The sequence below is a fragment of the Pelobates fuscus genome, chromosome 9 (genome assembly GCF_036172605.1).
Source record: "Pelobates fuscus isolate aPelFus1 chromosome 9, aPelFus1.pri, whole genome shotgun sequence".
In the NCBI taxonomy this organism is placed as follows: domain Eukaryota; kingdom Metazoa; phylum Chordata; class Amphibia; order Anura; family Pelobatidae; genus Pelobates; species Pelobates fuscus.
The window spans coordinates 139,799,623-139,818,795 of NC_086325.1; the positions used below are offsets into that span (position 1 = coordinate 139,799,623).

The window sequence follows — 19,173 nt, forward strand, 5'->3', positions numbered from 1 at the left end:
GTAATTTTTTTTCCCTTTGACAGTGACTTCTTACTTGAATGCTCGTCATTCAGGTCTGTTTAAATAAAAAGACTGTGCGGTACCGGGAGTACAAACATAAAATGAAGCACAAGACTGTTAATCTCCTGCTTTCAATTCTGTAAAGTATATTTGATTTGAACCTTGCAGAAATTATAGTGTTTGTACTGAGGGATCAACCGATATTAATCCAGTAAATTGTATTTCGGCTCTAAAATGCTTTTTGGAGTTACTTAGCAAGATTTTTCAGACATCCAAATGCAGTCACATGGTTAATGTTCATAGACTGGAGATAGGGGCAGCAGTGTTTGCCTAAGCTCATAATGATACACATAATTTTAGGATAAAGCTAACATGGGCTGTTTAAAACTGTTAGATTGCTGTATACAGAGCCAGACCTGTATTGGATCAGAATTTATATTTATTTTGCTGTTTTTATTTCCTGTCTCTAGACAGTGATGTTTTGTTTTTGTTTTTGTTTCAGTTCTGGTGATGATGAGGCTGCTGCTGCTGAAGATAAACGTTTGAGAAGAGTATTGGAATCAGTGAGCAGTCCTTGCCTCCCCCTCCACCTCCTACTAAGTCGGTAGAGGAGGAGCCTGTAGCAGCCCAGTGCTGAGTTCAGATTCCTGTTGCTTGCTGGCTTAGCATTCACTGCCTTACAAGAGAGAGGCATACAGCTTCCTCTCTACAGTCTTCTTGTCCTATCACTCCGCAGACTGGCTGCAATCACATAAAGAAACCTTGTATAGACTTTGTGTCCTCTTCTTGGTAACACTGAAGGGAAAAGGCCTGTGTCCCTCACAGAGAGGGAAAAGGCAGAAGAAACAAGTTTTGTGGACCCCATCTCTGCTGGTTTGGAGCTTGCGGGTCCACTCCTTCTACCACTGGAGATGCTCCAAAGATTCTTCACCTCAGTAAAATCGTGGGACATCCATTCCCGAGGGACGACCGGCCACCCAAGATACAGATACTTAGAAGTTGACGGAAGATAAAGGAAAAACATACATTTAGTGACAGACTTTTCTTCAACCAAGGAAATACATTTCTTCTTATTCCAACCCCCTAACCTTTTACCGACCATCTGCTTTCCCTTAAGCCATCGCCTTTAAAAATATTTACCCTTGAGTTCACTCATGGCTTTCCTGACGAAGAAGAAAAAATTTAAGTTCCAAACCAGTTTTACCCTGGAAGAACTGACGGCTGTCCCCTTTGTGAACGGGGTTCTCTTCTGTAAAGTCAGGTTGCTCGATGGAGGGGACTTTGTCAACTTGTCATCTAGGTAAGTAAAAGGGACCAGGGGATGTTGCATTGATCGGCAATGCTTTTTTTATTAAGCAAAGTTCTAAAACTGACGCAATCACCATGGAAACCATTAGAATGTTCCTCCTGTTTGCTACAGTTTTGGAAGTTTATATTAGAATAGGTCTCTTTATCTGTAACCCCCAATGTTCGCTAGAAACTGCATTTAGCTATGTCTATATACTGTAGTCACTTGTTTGGGAAATTTAGAATGAATTGTTCCAAAAAGGAACTTTGGTACATCTGCTAATTGGCTTAAAATCTGCATTAATTTTATGTACTTGTCCTTTGTTTATCTCTAATTACTTAAAGTAACAGGGTATCTTTTAAAAACACAACAACAAAAAGAGGAAGTTAAGTGTAACATACAAGAATTGCTGTCGTGCTATGTGTAATTCATACAGGTAAGGCTTTTGCAGACAGAGGAATTGGCTGCAGTGCATTGATAACATCTGGATTTTAGAACGTTAAAGCTTGCGCTGTTCACACACCCAGCAATATACAATATCAGTGCAAAGCCCACTCAGCTCAGGTGTACACCCAATAGTGTAACAGGTTAAAAAGAAAACATGCATTTGAAAAAATACATTGTGCAGGAATGCATTGGGTTAGGGAAGCCCAAAATGTAGATCCTGAATGTTGTAGAACTACAGCTCCCATGATGCATAGCATGCCTTTAGAATGACAAGGCATTGTAGAAGCTATAGTTTTCAAACCTCTGGGGATCTACCTTTTGGGCACCCCTACATTAGATCTTTTTAATTGCAACCCTGATTTTATTTTATTTTTATTTTATTTTTTTAGTGCTCATCTCACATATTCAAGTGCTGTTGTTTATTAGACCATACTAGGTATACTTTGTAAACCAGGGGCAAGTATAATTACATTTATAATGTTATCTTTCATGCAACTGATTAACTCCTTCACTGTCAAGTTTTTGAAAAACAGTTTTACACCAATACCAGTAAAGGCAAATTTAATTACTGTACTTATCCACATAACTTAAAGTCTCCATATTTATGGATTTGCTTGTTATATAAGAACATGGTTAGCATAGCTGAGATCAGTATATTTAACACTCTCTCTTCTTTAGGAAAAGAGATCTAATGTGTTGCCACTATTTCATTGCAATGCATGCACATGCCCATGCTTGAAGCCAAAGAGCTAAGTTTAATAGCAAAAAACTGGTTTGCCACTACTTTGGTAAACCTCCTATGCGGTCACAAGAATTGAACACCCCAAAAGGCTTGTGGGGCCCTTATCAGCATATATTATGTATGTTGTAGAGCCAATTGCTATGCACTTTAATCACCAAAGCTTGTTCCACTTTCCACTGGCGAAATTAATTGCAATAGAAAGTCCTAACCTCACTGGAATGTGATAAGGGGGGAGGGAGCACATATCTCTCAACAGAGAGAAAATATCCAACCTCTGGCACTTTTATTGACAATATTATAATTTTTTTGACATTATTTTATTATTTATATAGCGCCAGCAAAATTCTGTAGCGCTGTACAACGGGCATAGAAACCTAGATTGTACCAGTGTATAAGAACCAAATTGCCTCCTCAGTCTGAAAGTTATTTTATATGTATTGTATATGAGAACCTAATATATGTCCCATGAAAACTCAAATGTCTTTGCTTTGTTAGAATTTCTTATTAACTGGATGCTGCCCCAGGTATCTCGTCTTTCTTTTATAGTAGTACATTAACCCTTCATCTTTAAACAACCAACATTGAATCGGGCTTTAAGTAATTCTCACTTTTTATTCAAAATGCTTGCATAAAAGAATGAAACAAAGTTCTAGTAGGTACTACTGAATTGTGTGTCGAGAACCTATCTAGGTCAAATTGTAAAGCTGGAAACCCAATTTACAATTATTAATGTAGTGTCAACATGTTCACAGTTTTTTTTTATTATTCTTTATTTTGTTTGTGCATTATTAGGTTTCATGCATTATATTGACATATACAGGAGATAAAGCAATGTAGTTTATAAGAGTATGAATTTCACAGTATTTAGTCAAGTTGATCAGCACATATTTTTCCTTTTATACATGTTGCGTAATAATTGCGGATATTAGTGCTTACATATGTTCCTGGGTTTATAGCCCTTCATGGAGTAGTGTTAGCCCTTATGTCTCCTCGTTGTAGTTAGGGTCACAAGTATGTACCATTGGTGAGGCTACTTATTGCTATGAGTAAGTGCATTAGTTTGTGAACATGTTCACAGTTTTAAATGCACCACAGATCACTGTTTAGTGAATAAAACTCTCTCCCGTCCTTTCTGCCCTCTGTTATCCAAGGTGTACCTATTAAAGTGATCATCTTCTCTGGTATGTTTTTTTTTTTTTTTTGTTAATTCTTAGTATCTTCTTGTATATGTTTTGAATCAGTTTTCTCCAGAACTGGGCACAGCATTCTAAGTGAGGTCTCACTCGATACAATGTAAAAAGAGATTCAGGGTTATTCCCTAAACTCCGGTTTGTAGTAAATTGAAATCCGAATAGCAAAATCAAGGCCAAAAAAAACTAAACCGAGGCTATAACGGAGTTTGAAAACTTTTTTTTGACCCGTTTTTTTTGTCATGCCATTCGGGTTTCAATTTGTTGCAATATGGAGTTTAGTGCATAATCTTGTCTATGTGATGCCAAGGCAGCTGGCATGCGAAAGGAATTTAACTTGTTGTTTGGTGTTTAATTGTAAATGTTGGGCATTGTCTTTGTGGGAAGAAGGATGCTGGTCTCCTCCTGTCTAAACCCAAACTGACTCCCTCCAGCTGCTGTGTGACCATGACTCCTGATGGGAGTTGTAGTCATGCAGCAGCTGATGAGGTACATTTCTGGGTGAACGTCCAGGTAAAACAATGTACATTTCCATCCAGGTTTGTGTAGCTTTCCATGACGTACAGTTACCTGGCGTTGAGATGTGCAGTACACGTGCACGCAAGTGGGAGCTTTGCCTGTGTTTGTACAGGTGAGGCTAGTACCTGCCGGTCCCAACCTGCCTTTAAACTCTATTAATTCCATGCCTGGAGAAGGGTTGTACAGGAGAGATATGTCAGGGAAGAGGACTTTCATTCCAGACACTTCAAAGGATTCCTTACTTGCCCATAACATTCTACTATTTTCTATGTAGTTTAGCATAGAACAAAAAACAACAACTTTATTTTTACAAGATATAGTCGGAAAATAGAGGAGGTTATCATGTGATTTTGTTTATTTTTATTTTCCTGTGTTGTAATTACACGGTTGAAAGGTAATATACTTTAAAACACAGGTCATTTTTAAATTTTACATTTAGCAGCCAGTTTGCTAACAATAGTCTCGATAAACAATTTCATTTCACCTTAAGCTTCCTAATTCTATATCCAAGACGTACTAGCACCATAACCACTATAATGGGTTGAAGTGATTATGGTACCTAGACTATCTCTTTAAGGGATCGTTGTACCTGAAGAGAAGGTTTGTCAGTATTTGCATATCACACTTTGCTCCTGCCACATCCTCTCTTACTAATTTCTTTTTTGTTTTATGTAGTATCACATGCATGTTCTCTTGGCGTATACATTTGTTGGATATGTGGGAGAGCAACCTCTCATTAGTGTTGTTTATCACATCAGCTGTTTATTTAGCCCGACTTTAACCTCCAACAGGTTTTTCAGGTAGCAGTCACTCTAAAGGCAGGACTTAAAATTTCAAGTCCCACACAACTAGCCAGGCATTGAGTTACTCGCCACTGCACACCTGGAGAGTCCATGGCATACCCACGAGGGGTCAATTTATACTCGCCAGGACTACATTTTCAGTTGCCAATGGCTAGTGAACAGTGAAAACTTTGAGCCCTGCCAAGGATTGCGATAACTCTTTATTATCATTTATGTATAACTGCCCCAATGTCTGCTACTATACTCAGGAATCCAGGATAAAAATTCAAAAAAATCATAGGCAGACTAGTTTAAACCCACACATTTTAGGCCAGTAGAGCCGAATTGGAACAATTCTCAGACTAAGGTTTTTTTTCTTAATTCATTTTTTTATTTTAATCCAGCCGTTTTTATTTATTTAAAAATATTTTACCAGGAAGGATCCATTGAGCTTTCTCTCGTTTTCGCAATTCCTGCCTGTGGAATAACCCCCCAATTTTTTTTATTTTCTTCCAAGTCAACCTTTTTATGCAGGTTTTTAATGATTTACTGTTGTTTAAGGACCTTAGCATTACTATTTTACAAGCATCTGTAGTAGGTGTAAGCTCTATTGAATAGGGTGTTAACGCATTTGTTTATTTGCAATGTTACCTGTAAGACACCTATTTTTTTTTTTTTATATATATATATGGTGTGAGGATATGATCGTTTTATTCTCTTACATTAGTATAAACAAAATAACTCAATTAAATGGAACCTGTCATGCCCAAAAATACTTTTGATCTTTTTTTTTAATTTTTTTAATTTTTTTTTTTAAGAGCATCAAATTTCATCACTACATTGTGCTACCAGTTTGGGAATAGTTTTGGAAAAACACATATTAAAAAAAAAAAAATAAAAACATGTTTTTCTCCCAGCTGTCAATTAATTCTTTAGCATAGACTGTATACCAAAGTATTGATTGAGAGAGAAGAAGAGACCTCCCACAGGAGGTCTTTTCAATCTCCATGCTTAGCAACCACAGCGCATGCATTGTGATTGCTATGCAAACTCGCTAGCACTGGCTAGAGAGTATAGGAACAGAGTTTGGGGGCGCAGGCATGGGGCAATGAATCCGACATGTTGGCTTCATGTAGGAAGTTTGCCCTGCTTGGGGAAGTGTCCCTAAGCAGGAGAAATCAAGAAGAGAGCATGAGAAGCGAAGGTAGCACCCACCACCGTAAGGACAATGTGTCTGAACAGTTTCCAGTTTGGAAGAAACATTGATCTATTCCGCATAAAATAAAGCTATTTCTGTGTCATTAAGTATCAGACATCTTAGAAATGTCCTACTTGTTGAAGCTTAACAAGACCCTAAATTTGTGAAGAATTCCCTTGTGAAGGGAATTGCAAACTGAGTGATTAGTATGTAAGCAGGTACGGACGTGCCTCTCTCGCATGTCAGAATTAGAGGAAGTACTAGAACTGCGAGGAAACTCATTTTATAGTACTGAAAGTGTCTCTGTCACCGTCTGGAATCTTTGCATAGTTTGAAAAGACCCAGAACGTTGACTGCTCCCCTGGTAGTGTGGTGGCTGAGGGGTGCAGGGGAAGGTGAACTATACTTACCTGAAACTGTCCTTCGCATCTGCCACCATTTTCTTTCTGCCCGTTCTCTTTAGCTCTTGGTGCTTCAGCTGCCAGGAGCCAACATGTTGTACGCACATGAACTAGAGAATAACACTAAAGCCTTGGAGGATCACGCGAGACCGCAGGATGTTCCATAGACAGAGCTGAGTGGTTGACAAAACGTAGCTCTTTTTTTTTTTTTTTTTTTTTTTTTTTAAAGCTGGTCAAACGTAGAAAAAATACTTGGTATCTCTTTTAAATGGGTGTGAATTTCAGTGAAATTCTAACACATTCAATGTCAGTATTACCTAAAGATTTAATTGTTATGAAATTCTAATTTCTAAGGGGCGGGGGGGGCGGCGGAGTGGTTACCGTGCTTGCAAAAAAAAAAAACCTGTAGGTGCAAATAGCAGTGAAAATAAGGCAGCCTAAACCTTATCCTGGGATTTGTCCACCCTGTGTTTGGGGATCACTAGTTTTGAATGAGCCTCTTAGAACCAGTGTGCTAAGCAGATCTGAATCATATTTGAGTTTGTCCTCATCATACATCTGGCCCAAGTTTAATCTTTCCCATTGTGAGATCTTTTGGAAAACTCCAACCAGAATAAACATCCTCTTTCTACCGCACGCTCACTCTACAGCTGAAATGAGCTGCTTTTATATGTGTATTTTTATGGATTTACATTTATCTGATGTTTGAACCTGAACACAACCAGCATTTTATCTTTTCAGGACTAATATTATATTTTAGTTGAATAACCCCTACCACCAATTTACTCCAAACAATATTGCAAAACACAGTAAACATCAGAATTTTGTTTCTTTTATTTCTGCTGACAAAATTGATCAATATTATTTCTACTATTGTACATTAACATGTTCTTTGATGGCTATTAGTTTTATGACCATGTGCGAGTCAACCCAGGTAAGAGAAGAGGTAAGGTTTTTTTATTTTTTATTTATTTGTGTTTTTTTTTTTTTCTTGCGAAACTATTTTACTATAAGGCTCTCAGTCCTACAAAGCCTTTTCAGTACTCTATTAACCTAGAACGAGCTCTTCACCGATGCAAAGATTAGGAGTGTTGATTTATTATGAAAGAGTACAAGAAAAAAATTAAAAACGTTTGATTTCGCTTTGCAGAGCAGAAATATGAGTTTGAATCAGAAAACATAGGGATGGTTAATGGGGGTCTATCCCCGGGACCCTAGGCGGTCACCTTATGATCAATCCTGCTCTACATGAGTGAGTACGTTGAACAAACAGTGGGGAAAAGTAGGGTTAATCTGAAATTGAAACTTTTATAAAACCTCTGAAAATAATATTGTAAATAGGAAATTGGTGGATTGGATGGTCTGCATTGGTTAAGTCCCATGACTTTTCTCAGCCTCTTTATGTAATTTGGGAACACTGTACCGTGAGAACGTGTTGCTAAGTGCAGTGTGTTCTAAGTTTATAAAGGTTTGCTGGCAACAGATCTTTGTACACAATAGGTGCTGCACTCTGTGTTCCGATCCTGTGATACCTGACGTTCTTCTTGACGTTCTTTGTCACGCACCTTGAAAGATTTTGTTTTAGGTACAGGAGGTCCTTTCCTAGTGAAACAGGATATATTTGTTTTTTAAGCCTAGATTTTCTCAGCTCCTCAGCTAAGGGTGTAGCACTGTCGCAAGCAGCCTCCTGCTTTAGTGCTATGTGCAGTGCTCAGAGGCTTCTACATGCCACATTAATATTGTAACCAAGAGACGTAATTGTAAAGTGTGACGTTTATAAGGGTTTGAATAAATATCAGAGACAGGCGAGCCTTGGTGTCAGTGGTTTCCGCTAGGGGAAGAAACCATAACACCCTGAATAAAGACTTACTATTACAGCCATCACATGATTTATAGTCTGTTGTTGTTAAAGACAGTTGAATAAGGATTATTAGCATGTTTCAGACATGGTTTATTCGACAGTCCTCATTAGTCTGATGCTTTCTCAGAAACACAAGGGCTGGCAATGCAATATTTGGTGTCTGAGAGGCCATTATTATTGAGTAAAATGGCAGAAGCTTAGAGACCTTAGTGTACAGACAGTGGGTCCCGTCCCAGTCTGCAAGGCACAGATGTCAGTATCCTCCTAACAAAAACTGTGAAATGGCTAACTCACATGATGCTGTTGTGCTTTAAAAATTGACTTGGGCATATGCCCGTTGGCTTCAACGGCACTCTAAGCCCCTGATACCAAGGCTGACCTGTGGGTCTAATAAACCTGTAGAACAAACCTGACTATATAATGGAAATAGTGTTAATGGCAAGCACTGCAAAGAGGAATCTAGCCATGCACAGCATGGAAGGCATGTCACCAATATTTTAACTGCTCTCACCTTGTTCTTGTATGATGTGCATTGCCTCACTTGTTTACAAAAATGTTAAGCTATGCTTGAAACGTGGTTTGCACCTGCCGTTGTAGCAGTGCTAACCTGCATGTTAAAATTAAACCCTGACAAAATAAAGAATTAAAAAAAAAAAATTGACTTGGGAACCATTCGTAAAGAAGATAGGATTTTATTTTTTTGCCCCTTATCTTCCTATGTATACATGATCTATTTTATATATTAGATATACACAAGTAGACCAGCAACCTCCCACCACCGTCCTATTGTTTCATGTCAAACAATTGGAGCAGTTTGACAAACACTTTTTTTTTTTTGTTGCTCTCCGTAATAGTGATAATTTCACTTACATATAATCCCTCCAAATCCGTCCAACCTTGGATGGGAATACTAATTGAAGAGTGTTGTGCAACCCTCATTGCTTGCAGCCTTCCATTGCTGTCCAACACTCATTGTCTTGTTGGGGATAAATCATATTATCTTGTATGACAAGCTTGCCATAGAATAGTTTAGTCCTTTCTACAGGTATGTAGTAATGATATACTGGGCAATTCCAGTGGAATTCTCTCTTAGCTGACGTCTTTCAGCTGATCAGGAGTTTGTGTATTGTTTAAAGTAGCTATTTCCTAATCTATGAATTTAATTAACTTTTTGTTCTGACCTATGTCCACTGCCCTTTGTTCTTCCGACTAAAATTAATCTCATTTTACAATTATTAATCTGGAAGGACAAAATGTTACAATAAATAGTTACATTTGATTTTCGTTATACCATTTGTAATAGTCTTGTGAACAAATACTAGGGGTCTGGGTGCTGTTCAAGCATCACTTATCATAAAGCATCATTTCGGCAATCTGTGGTTTATAAAAACATTACTACCAATGTTCTCAGGAAGTAACATTTTTCTTTTTAAAAATCAGATAGGGCTACGTGCATTCATTTACCATAAACTCACAAATGTCATCCGTAGTGATGCTTTTATTTGCTGAGGATATCCAGATAGATCTGTTGTAAGCGCGAAATAGACCTTATAGGGGTTTAAATACTTCATTATAGAATGGCATAAGACCCCCTAATCTGGAAATCCACGTTACGTGTGAGTTTCCTTCACTACAAATCCTGTTTAAGGCTGAGCCGGATTGCACCCAGCATTACAGCATCTGGAATTTATTTGCATAGACAGTGTCGTTCAGGTCCCAGCTTGTGTACATTGTCCATATGTAACAGAAGATTGCAAATGCATGCAAAACCACCGGTGAAAGCAGGTACTGAATTACGGAAGGCAATAAGGCAACTAATGTGGCGTATATTATTTCTCCCTTTTAATTTAAGGTGAAAATGTATAAAATCATCCAAACTCTACCAAATGGCGTTTTATTTTATAGCACCCCCATAACTGACCTTTTTAAATATTTCAACACTATAACCCGATAAACATGTCATTACGGGTCCATACAGCAGCAAGAGAGTTATCTGTCCTAGCGTGACTGCTGCCTGCGTGACAGGCCACACTAGTCCCTTTGTACTTCAACACAGTTGTTATCTCCAACTACTCACTGATAACAGCGTGCTGAATAAATAAACCCACCCAATGGATAATGCCTGGGGTTTTTCTAGCTGATCTTTGGATGTTTGCTTGAGGTGTTCCACCACCAATTCCCTAGGTAAAGATACATCCCATAGCAAACTGGCCGTGTAAAGAAGCCTTAGAAGTGGTTTTGGTCACTGCTGGTTCATGGTTTTCTAGTTTTGAGATAAAGTCCGTTCGTTTTATTTGATTGTACAGGGACCAATTCATCACGTTTTAGACACTTGGCCCTTTTGCAAATCCACAGCATCATGTAACACAAGTTATTGCTTTTAAAAAAAGAGGGTGGGAGGACGGGCTTGGGGGGTAGCTAAACTGGAAGCATAACTGAATTTGAAGAATTTGTCTACTTAAACTATTTTTCGTGTGAGAATTTTGAAATTCCCTTTAAATTCCTGACAATTTTTACATCCCTATAAATGATAAATCTTGTTGTTGTGAGAGAATTGGACACAATAAATTGTGTGCTTGTTGTTGTGTGTGTTGTGTTTTTTGTTTTTCTTTTCTTTAACTCTTTTTATATAGGTACAGGCAGTAGTATAAAACATCAGTAAGTCAGTGGCTTAACCCCTTAAGGACACATGACGTGTGAGACATGTCATGATTCCCTTTTATTCCAGAAGTTTGGTCCTTAAGGGGTTAAACGATGTGTAAAAGTCACTCAAGCCATTTCATCTCAATGAAGTGGCCTGGGTGTAGTGGTCCCTTAGTTTTAATCATTCAACATAAAACATTGCAGTTTTTAGCACTGCGTGTGCGCACCATACCACCTCTGTGATGTTGCAGGAGGCAGAGTGGTCAGTAGCATTGAGGGAGCCTAGGCCTTGAAAAAGGTAAGTAAAATTTAAACTTATAGTTTCTTTCTTTATTTTTTTTATCATAAAGCCCAGGTTTATATTCCCAATGCTTTTACGTCCCTTTAAATGTTACCTTACGGTGGATTTAACACAACGTCTGTGTTTGTAATATCAGGGAGGGAAGTAATCCACCTTCCAGTCTGGAAGAAGAATAGGGCCAGAAGGTAAGCGTTGAAAAGCGAAGAAATGAAAGTGAGTAAAAGATAAGAAAGTGCGGCTTCTTCTTGTTTGTGCTTGTTTTAAAGGGATATAGCTGGAAAAGGCAAGTCACAATTGGCATGGATCCCGTTTATCCAACCTAATCTCCTTAATTGCCATAATTTTCTATTTAAAGGTCTTTTTGACTCCTAAGCTGTGGGGTATGTTGAGATGTGTATATTACTTCCAAGTTCGCGTTAAGTGCGAACACCCATTATTATGACGTAGCTGCCTTCAGTGGAGCTGAATCATTTCTTTGGGTTGTTATTCATGACATCCCGTTTAATAATCTTTTTTTTTCACGATTGCACCCTGGGTCAGTTTATTTTAAATCTTGCTAAGTGTCTTGCGAGACATAAAGATTGTACTTGATTATTGTTAAGTTGCTCTTGTGTTCTGCTGAGATTGTTGTTAAAACACTAACATTTTTTTTTTGTTTTGTTTTGTTTTTTTAGTAACTGCAATGATTAAAAATGTTATTGCGCACACACAGGGTGGGGTGGGCTGTATATACCTGGGAACAGGGACACGACAGCATTTGGAAATGCAGGTTAGTATTTCTCATGCTATAGTGTTCCTTAAAGGAAAATAGTTATAGGGGTCTGTATTCAGTCCTAGGTCAGTACTGATCAAAATATTGCAAAAATGCATGCCTGTTGAGGAAACAAATGTTAGAATTATAAGGGAAAAAAGTGTTAGTTAATTTGACGCCGAATTTAGCAAATGCTGCCAGTGTTCTACTAAAATGGGTGTCTGGCAATACTTCTACTCCACCATTTGATCATTGACCCAGAGGGATGCATCATCCATACATAAATCAGCCTATAAGGGAAAACACTTTAACCTTCGGTATATATTACAATTTATACAAGCTACCATATTTGTATAAGTATCTACCGTATTTGACTTAATTTCAGCACTGCAGAATGTTTGTACTGTGTGAATATTGCTTTATAATATGGATCTATACATATGAATAAAGAAGTATACTGATTACATGTTTACATTTTCCTTTACAGCTTTTTATAGCTGTTCAGATGTACCATTATTGAATTTTTTGAATAGCCAAAGTAATTAATTATTTGATGGGACTTGTGGACGCATGGTGGATTACACGCTGTGAGGAAACAAAAAATAGGAAACCTAGCTGTACATGTGATCTAAATACAAGCCCCATGAACTATCTCCTGTGTATCCTGCAGGGTTTGACGAAGGTGTTCTATCCCAGTGGAAATGGCCCATAACATCTCTGTCCCCTTGTCCTTCCGCTCTGAATTCCTGTTGTTTAGGAAGTTGCAAGTTTATCATAGCAGTTCTTCCTGCTAAACTCTTCTGAAAGCCATGCCTGGCTGTGGGAGCTTATCTCAGGAATGTGCAATCCATATCATTGTTAGTTGATTTACCCCATCACCCTTCCTCCATGCGCACATAGCATGCCTTCACTACAGTCACATACAGACCAATTGGCTGACCATCATTAACCGGAGGATTCTATAGAGTGAATTTAGCAACATGTTTAATGGATTGCGCTGTTGTGAGTCTGTCAGGTCAGAATCTGACAGTTCTGTTTAGGAATTGTCACATTGTATCTTGCAAAGGGTGAGCCAGGATCCTGAGTGACTAACACCGGTCCTCTGCAGTGCTTCCATACAGATGTTGACCGTAGGGCTATGTAATGGGATGTTAGGGAGCTCTGGAAGGATGTGTTCTGATGCAGGTCCTAGTTTGCCATTTACGAATAAAGTGACTGGCAGGAAACCAGCTCTAGATGATATTGGCATTTCACATAGAAATATTATAAAGTGAATTCCCCGCTGCTAAGAAATCTTAGTTTTCAAAGGGTGTGCTGGCTGGTTTTACTTCAGTAACTCATTAACTAAACTTGACATTTGCTGAACAACACATGTATTGTAAAACAAAGCCACAAATAATCTTGTGGCTGTTCGGAGGTCATTCTGGCAACATGGGGTTAATGGTTGATAGGCTGAGTGACAAAGCAGATGCCTGTCTGAATTGTTAATGTACAGTCAGCCAGGAACTTTGCAATCCCCTTCAGAAAAGGCCAATCTCTTTGTGGCACATGTTATGTACCCTGTTGAACCCTAATGGAAGTGTTTAGGAACTGGCATATCTGTGTGGTTTTATTTGGCCGGTCTCTTTTGGCACACTGCTGTTAAGAGGTTGCGGTGTGGACAAGTCATTCCAATTTAACCCTAAACTAAGCATTTGTGGGTGTAGGAATAGTTTTGTGGTTGAAGTGTAAATTCCCACAACAGATAGTGGACACCACACACATGCAGAATAAACTCCGGAATATTGATAGCCTTTATTCCACAGCAATGAAGAGAGAAGGTGGGTGGGAATCTGTAAATCAGGACCTGAATATATGATCTTTTACTAATATGAATTTAATTTTAATAAAAGAGATGATCAGGCTGCGGCTCTATGGCTGGTGATCTAAAATCTATTTGTGCAATGTTTTCTTAAGAATGTGTTTGTTGCTTTAAGGAAAATCAAAGTCTTAATACACAAGGCCGAAACCACAAATATAAATGATTGGAATAGGGCTGCTGAAGGATGGCGGTGTTTGTAGTTATCTATTTATTTATCACTTAGCCTTCCTCTAGGATATATATGTATGTATGTATATGTGTATATATATATATATATATATATATATATATATATAAATGTTGGTGGTAAGCATTTTCCAATTGGCACTCTACCCTATTGCTTTTTTCTTCCCTATGGTCAAGCAGGCAAGTGTTAAAACAAAATGTTAAACGTGCGTGTATAAACAAATATAAATATTCTTCTAAGTGTATTTCATCAGAACCTATGTACGTTGCTTTATTTTAAATTGCATCATAAGTAATTGTCAGGTAGGCCGGCGAATTCAGGGGAAGTCAGGTGAGAGAAGCTGAATTTAATTATAGCTGTCTCGTGAAAAACAATAGTTTCAGGTATACACCAGGTCTGCTTACAGAGCAACAGTTGCCAAACTGGATATTCTCTTTGGTGAGCTGACAATGATTGCCAGTCTGGAAAATTACTTAAAACGCACTATATTGGCATAGATGTGTATCTCCAAAGCATTACAAATGAGTGCTGGTCCTGCTGTAGAAAGCACTTGCCTTTATGTAGACGTTAAAGATTCTTTTATTTTCATTAATTTATTTTATATCGCTCAAATTTTGGAACAGACAGTATCTGGCTTTACTAAGCATCATGGCAGATTTAGTTAGCCATTTTTTTTTTTTTTTATTTGTGCCCATATATGAAACATAATTTAAAATCTGTTTGCCAGACTGTATATAACTTCCATTAGGTGCATTCCATAAACGAAATCTAAAATCTGTTACTACATTTCATTCATTTATAGTGGTATATTCCGCAGTTACAATAGAAGAACTCTGCTCATACGTGTGTACTTTTTAGACCTGTAATATGCACTTTTATTAAAACATCTTGTGTGTGTGTGTGTATATGGATATATATTTTTTTGTTTTCTTCTTCACTTCTTCAAGAGTCCCGTTTGTGATTCTGAGCATTGTGTAGCTAGAGACTGTAGATATGTTGTGTTAAATGCAAATGTGTATAACAAGCAATTAAACCTCAAAAGACTCTTCTGGCTTGCTAAGGCTTTCTAATCGGACAAATCTTCTGCCAAGGCACTTAAAGGACAGGAAGTTTAGTTTTCATGAAAAGCCTTTCAGTGTTACAGATTTTTGATGTCTAATAAAAGAAAACTGGAATACTTTTAAGCTTATTTTAACATGTTGTCCATGCAATCTCAATTAAAATTACATACCAATGGATACTCTTGCCTTAATTTTTTTATTTTTTTTGGAGAGAGACCATATACTGCCCAAATACAAAAGAAAACACTGTTTAGTAGATATGCCTTTTTTTTTTAGATTGGGGGCATATCTAAAAATGGCTTGCAAAAGCCACAGATCTCTTGTCCGTAGCTTTTGCAAACCCTCCCTTTCTTCCCCAGCCCAGATATTCCGCGAGCAATTGCCTGTCTCTAGAGTTTAGCTCAACTGAGCTAAACCACGAGGAACTAAAAGGGCTAGTTATCTGATTGACAGCCAGGGTGGTGTAATAAGGTTAATTTTATAAAAGTTCCAAGTTCTCTTGAAATCCTTTTTTTTTTTTTTTTTGTGTGTGTGGAGTATCCATGTTGTGTCATAATCCATATTCTGCTTTTTCTTGTTGTAAATAGGAAAAATATTCTCCACATAACCTTTTATACTAAGAGGATGGAGTGGCGTATCTCTGGCCAATGAAAGCAAGCGTTATCATTTTCGCTCTCTCTTTTCAGTTAGAGTTACTTTGAGTGTTTTAGTTTACATTCCATTGTGACAGGCTTCTCGTGCAAATAACATGACTATCTGAACTTCTCTACTCTGTTTCGATGGGAAGATATGGGCTGTGAGAGAGAACACTAAACCCCACTGTTATTGTGTCTAAACGTTAAAGGCAAAAACAGTTTTAAAACCAAGAGCAAGTGATGCTTGGTTGGCTGCAAACTCCCTGCTCAGTACCCGGTGATGGATTATAGGAATTAGTTTTTCAGCAATCAAAGGTTTTCTTCTAGCCCCTATCTTAAAACAAACACACATGGATTTGCAAAGAGGAGTGGGCTGGCAACCTCCCCCCCCACCCCTACACGAGAAACAAATGTTCTAAGGAATATTGAGCAAATTCTCCTCTGTGGCCAAAATACTCCATGAAATCTGAAGCCAGCATGGGGGGCCTTGGAAAGAAAGGGTGAGCCAAACATCTGAATGCAATTACCACATCACAGTCCTGCACCTTGTAACACCATTCCCTCATCACAGTCTATTTGTTATTTTTTTTTTGGTCCCTGGGAGGACCGTGTACAAGCTCCACCTCTGAGAGCGTGGGCCCAGTGCTTTGTTATTTTCAGCTATTTTGGTTACAAACCCTAAAATAAATAAAAGGGAAAAAAATGGTTGAATGACAGCACGATACCAGCGTAGCTCAAATTGCTAGGCAACTAGAAAATCTCCTTGCGCAATCTCTTATTAACCCCCTTTTCTGCCCGCGTGAGAAGATAGAATTGGATATTTTCACAGTGACGGCTGTATGCCTGCATTGATGGAAGGGTTAATTTGGTCCAAACCTGTAATAGTGCTATTGTATTACAGTTTGCTAATCCGTAATTCTTGAAATGTTAGAACATCTCTTGCATTCACAGTGTCCCTTTGTGCCCATCTGTCACCTCTTTGTGATTAAATGAGGCCCCCTCCTGCTTTGACCCTGATTCAGAGGACCTCTCGTGAAAGGTATATGGGATCTGAAATGGTGAACTGTCAGCCTTGTTTAAGTATCTTCATCACACAATATTACAAGAATTCGATACATCACCTGTAACAGCACTGAGCAAAGGTTCTTACAAAGAAAGGTATATCTCCGTCTGGGACTAAAGCACTTTGAAAGGATTGCCAGACCAAGAGGAATGTTTCAGTGTTTCACGTGCTGACTTGTGACAGATAAACAAATGTAGTCGCAAGGTTGCTTTGTGTGTCAACAATTCTTTGTTAATGTGGCCTGGCGTATTTAAACAGTGCCAATCCTTTGTGGTAGTACTGCGTTAAGCCATTCCCTTCATACCTTTCTAATTAGTCACCAAGTGTATGCATATTAGATGGACATTTCTTACTTAAGTTACACACGTAAGCAAATGCTTTTTTCATGTATATGTTCTTAATCTTTCCACTGCCTTTGAGTGAAAAATCTGCCTCTTAGGCAAAAAGGAGTTTTTTTTGCTAATTGTTTCAAAGTTAGCGATGGGAGGAAGGTTAGTCCCTGAATACGTATTAATGGTGTTTTAAGTCTGCGGAATTATTTAAAAATAAAAACAAATTCTCCGTGACAGATTTGCAGTTCAAGTAAGGGAGCAAAGGATTATGAAATATTGCTCGTATTCTGAAAATGTTGTCTTTTATTTTTTTCCTCTTGTAATTTGAATTGAATTATGCTAAAGGGGTTTATTCATTAAACAGTGAGTCGGGCAAAGTTACAAGCCATGTGGCAAAATATGAAATAATTAGTCGAAGAAGAGTGTTTGTTTTTCTAAATCTATTCTGTTACACCAAACTTTGGAACTCAGTTGATGACACAAAACAAATTGCTGTTGTGTGCATAAAGCGCAGGTGTTGTAAAAGAGGTGAATTATTTTAAAGGGTCAGCTTTGTTATTATCAATTATGAACTGGAATTTATGTATACACTGCACATTGCCTACACCACACTGTTCAATTGTCATGAGGTTTTACAATCATTTTAAAATGTTGATCCCCACTGAATAACGTGGGAGTGGAACTTTAAAGATCTACAGTAGGCCGCTAAGAGTTGGCTTCATTATACTCAATGATGCTGAGCCGCTGTCAAAACTCCTAAAGGAGCACCTGCTGTGTAAAAATAGGAAAGTGCTCGGATAGGTTATTTCCCATGGCCTGAAGACCCGTTCCACATCCTCATCCATCTGCAATTACAGAGATCTCAGCTCGGCTGCCCCGATTGGTCCTGTACCAGGCAGCTGCCCCCTCAGGTCCGTTCTGTCACACTGAGGGAATTGTGGCATCCTCGTTGTTGTCTCTTTGTGTTCTCCAACACAAGAAAAGCAGGAGGGAGGGGACTGTTATTGTTCTGCCAAGGGTTTGGAGAAATTCCATCCCGCTTGTCCATAATGTGGCTTTGTTTTCTCAGACGAGTTTGGCCAAGAACCCCCAACACAGGCCTGGAAGGGTGGAGTGGGGGGAGAGAATCTCTGCGGATGTGGTTGGTTTTTGATATATATATATGTAGGTTCCTACTTGACTGTGAAGTTTCACTTTCCAATAATACTCATTAGCAGGCCACCCTGCTTTGTTTTTGCCATTGAATATGTTTATTATTTCTTTTGGCTTTTAATGTAACTTTTTTCTTTTTAACTCTTAAGTCATTATCTGTAATTTTGGTGTGCATATTAACTACATATTTTTCTAAGAACAAGTCATATTTTAAAATCTTTTGTGATGACTGCCCCGGTTTCACATCATGAAAAATGCTTCCTATTTGCAAGTTGACATGCTCCAGTGAACTTACTGCGCTATAGTGATGCAGGGTTGCTTGCCTGAGTGTTATAGGAGTCACAGTTGATTGCATATTCAAAAATGATACCCCTTAAACCAAAACCCTCCAAACTATACACACATCTAAACCCTCTACTCCTGTATACTACTGCACACTATTTTATTACACCTCCTAGCACAGCAGTGTACCCGGCACTTTATTTAAAGTTCATGATTGTAAACATCTCTAGTGCTAACCAGGACATTTGCCATATCGACCCCATTTTTCTTTTTTTATGTTCGTATTTGAACATCTGCTTAAAGGGACACTCCATTTTCCAGTAGATTTTATTTTATTTTTTTAATTCATTTTAGGTAATGTATTGGAACAAAATGTGCTGTAAAAATGTGTATACACAAATCCAGGAACTTCAAATGAAAATGACTAGGCTCTACAGTTGTTGCAGTGAGCTCACCACAAATCAATAAGTGGCTCGT

At 38.2% G+C, this 19,173-nt stretch overlaps 1 protein-coding gene across 1 annotated transcript in view; it reads left to right on the top strand.

Moving 5' to 3' along the window:
- Window positions 1–502: 502 nt before the first annotated feature.
- EEIG1 (estrogen-induced osteoclastogenesis regulator 1) overlaps window positions 503–19,173 on the top strand; it is a 37,566-nt gene continuing 18,895 nt past the window's right edge. Inside the window, exon 1 of the mRNA XM_063432559.1 lies at window positions 503–1,300. Coding sequence (XP_063288629.1) covers window positions 1,155–1,300 — 146 coding nt within the window. The 5' untranslated portion in view covers window positions 503–1,154. The remainder of the gene's footprint in view (window positions 1,301–19,173) is intronic.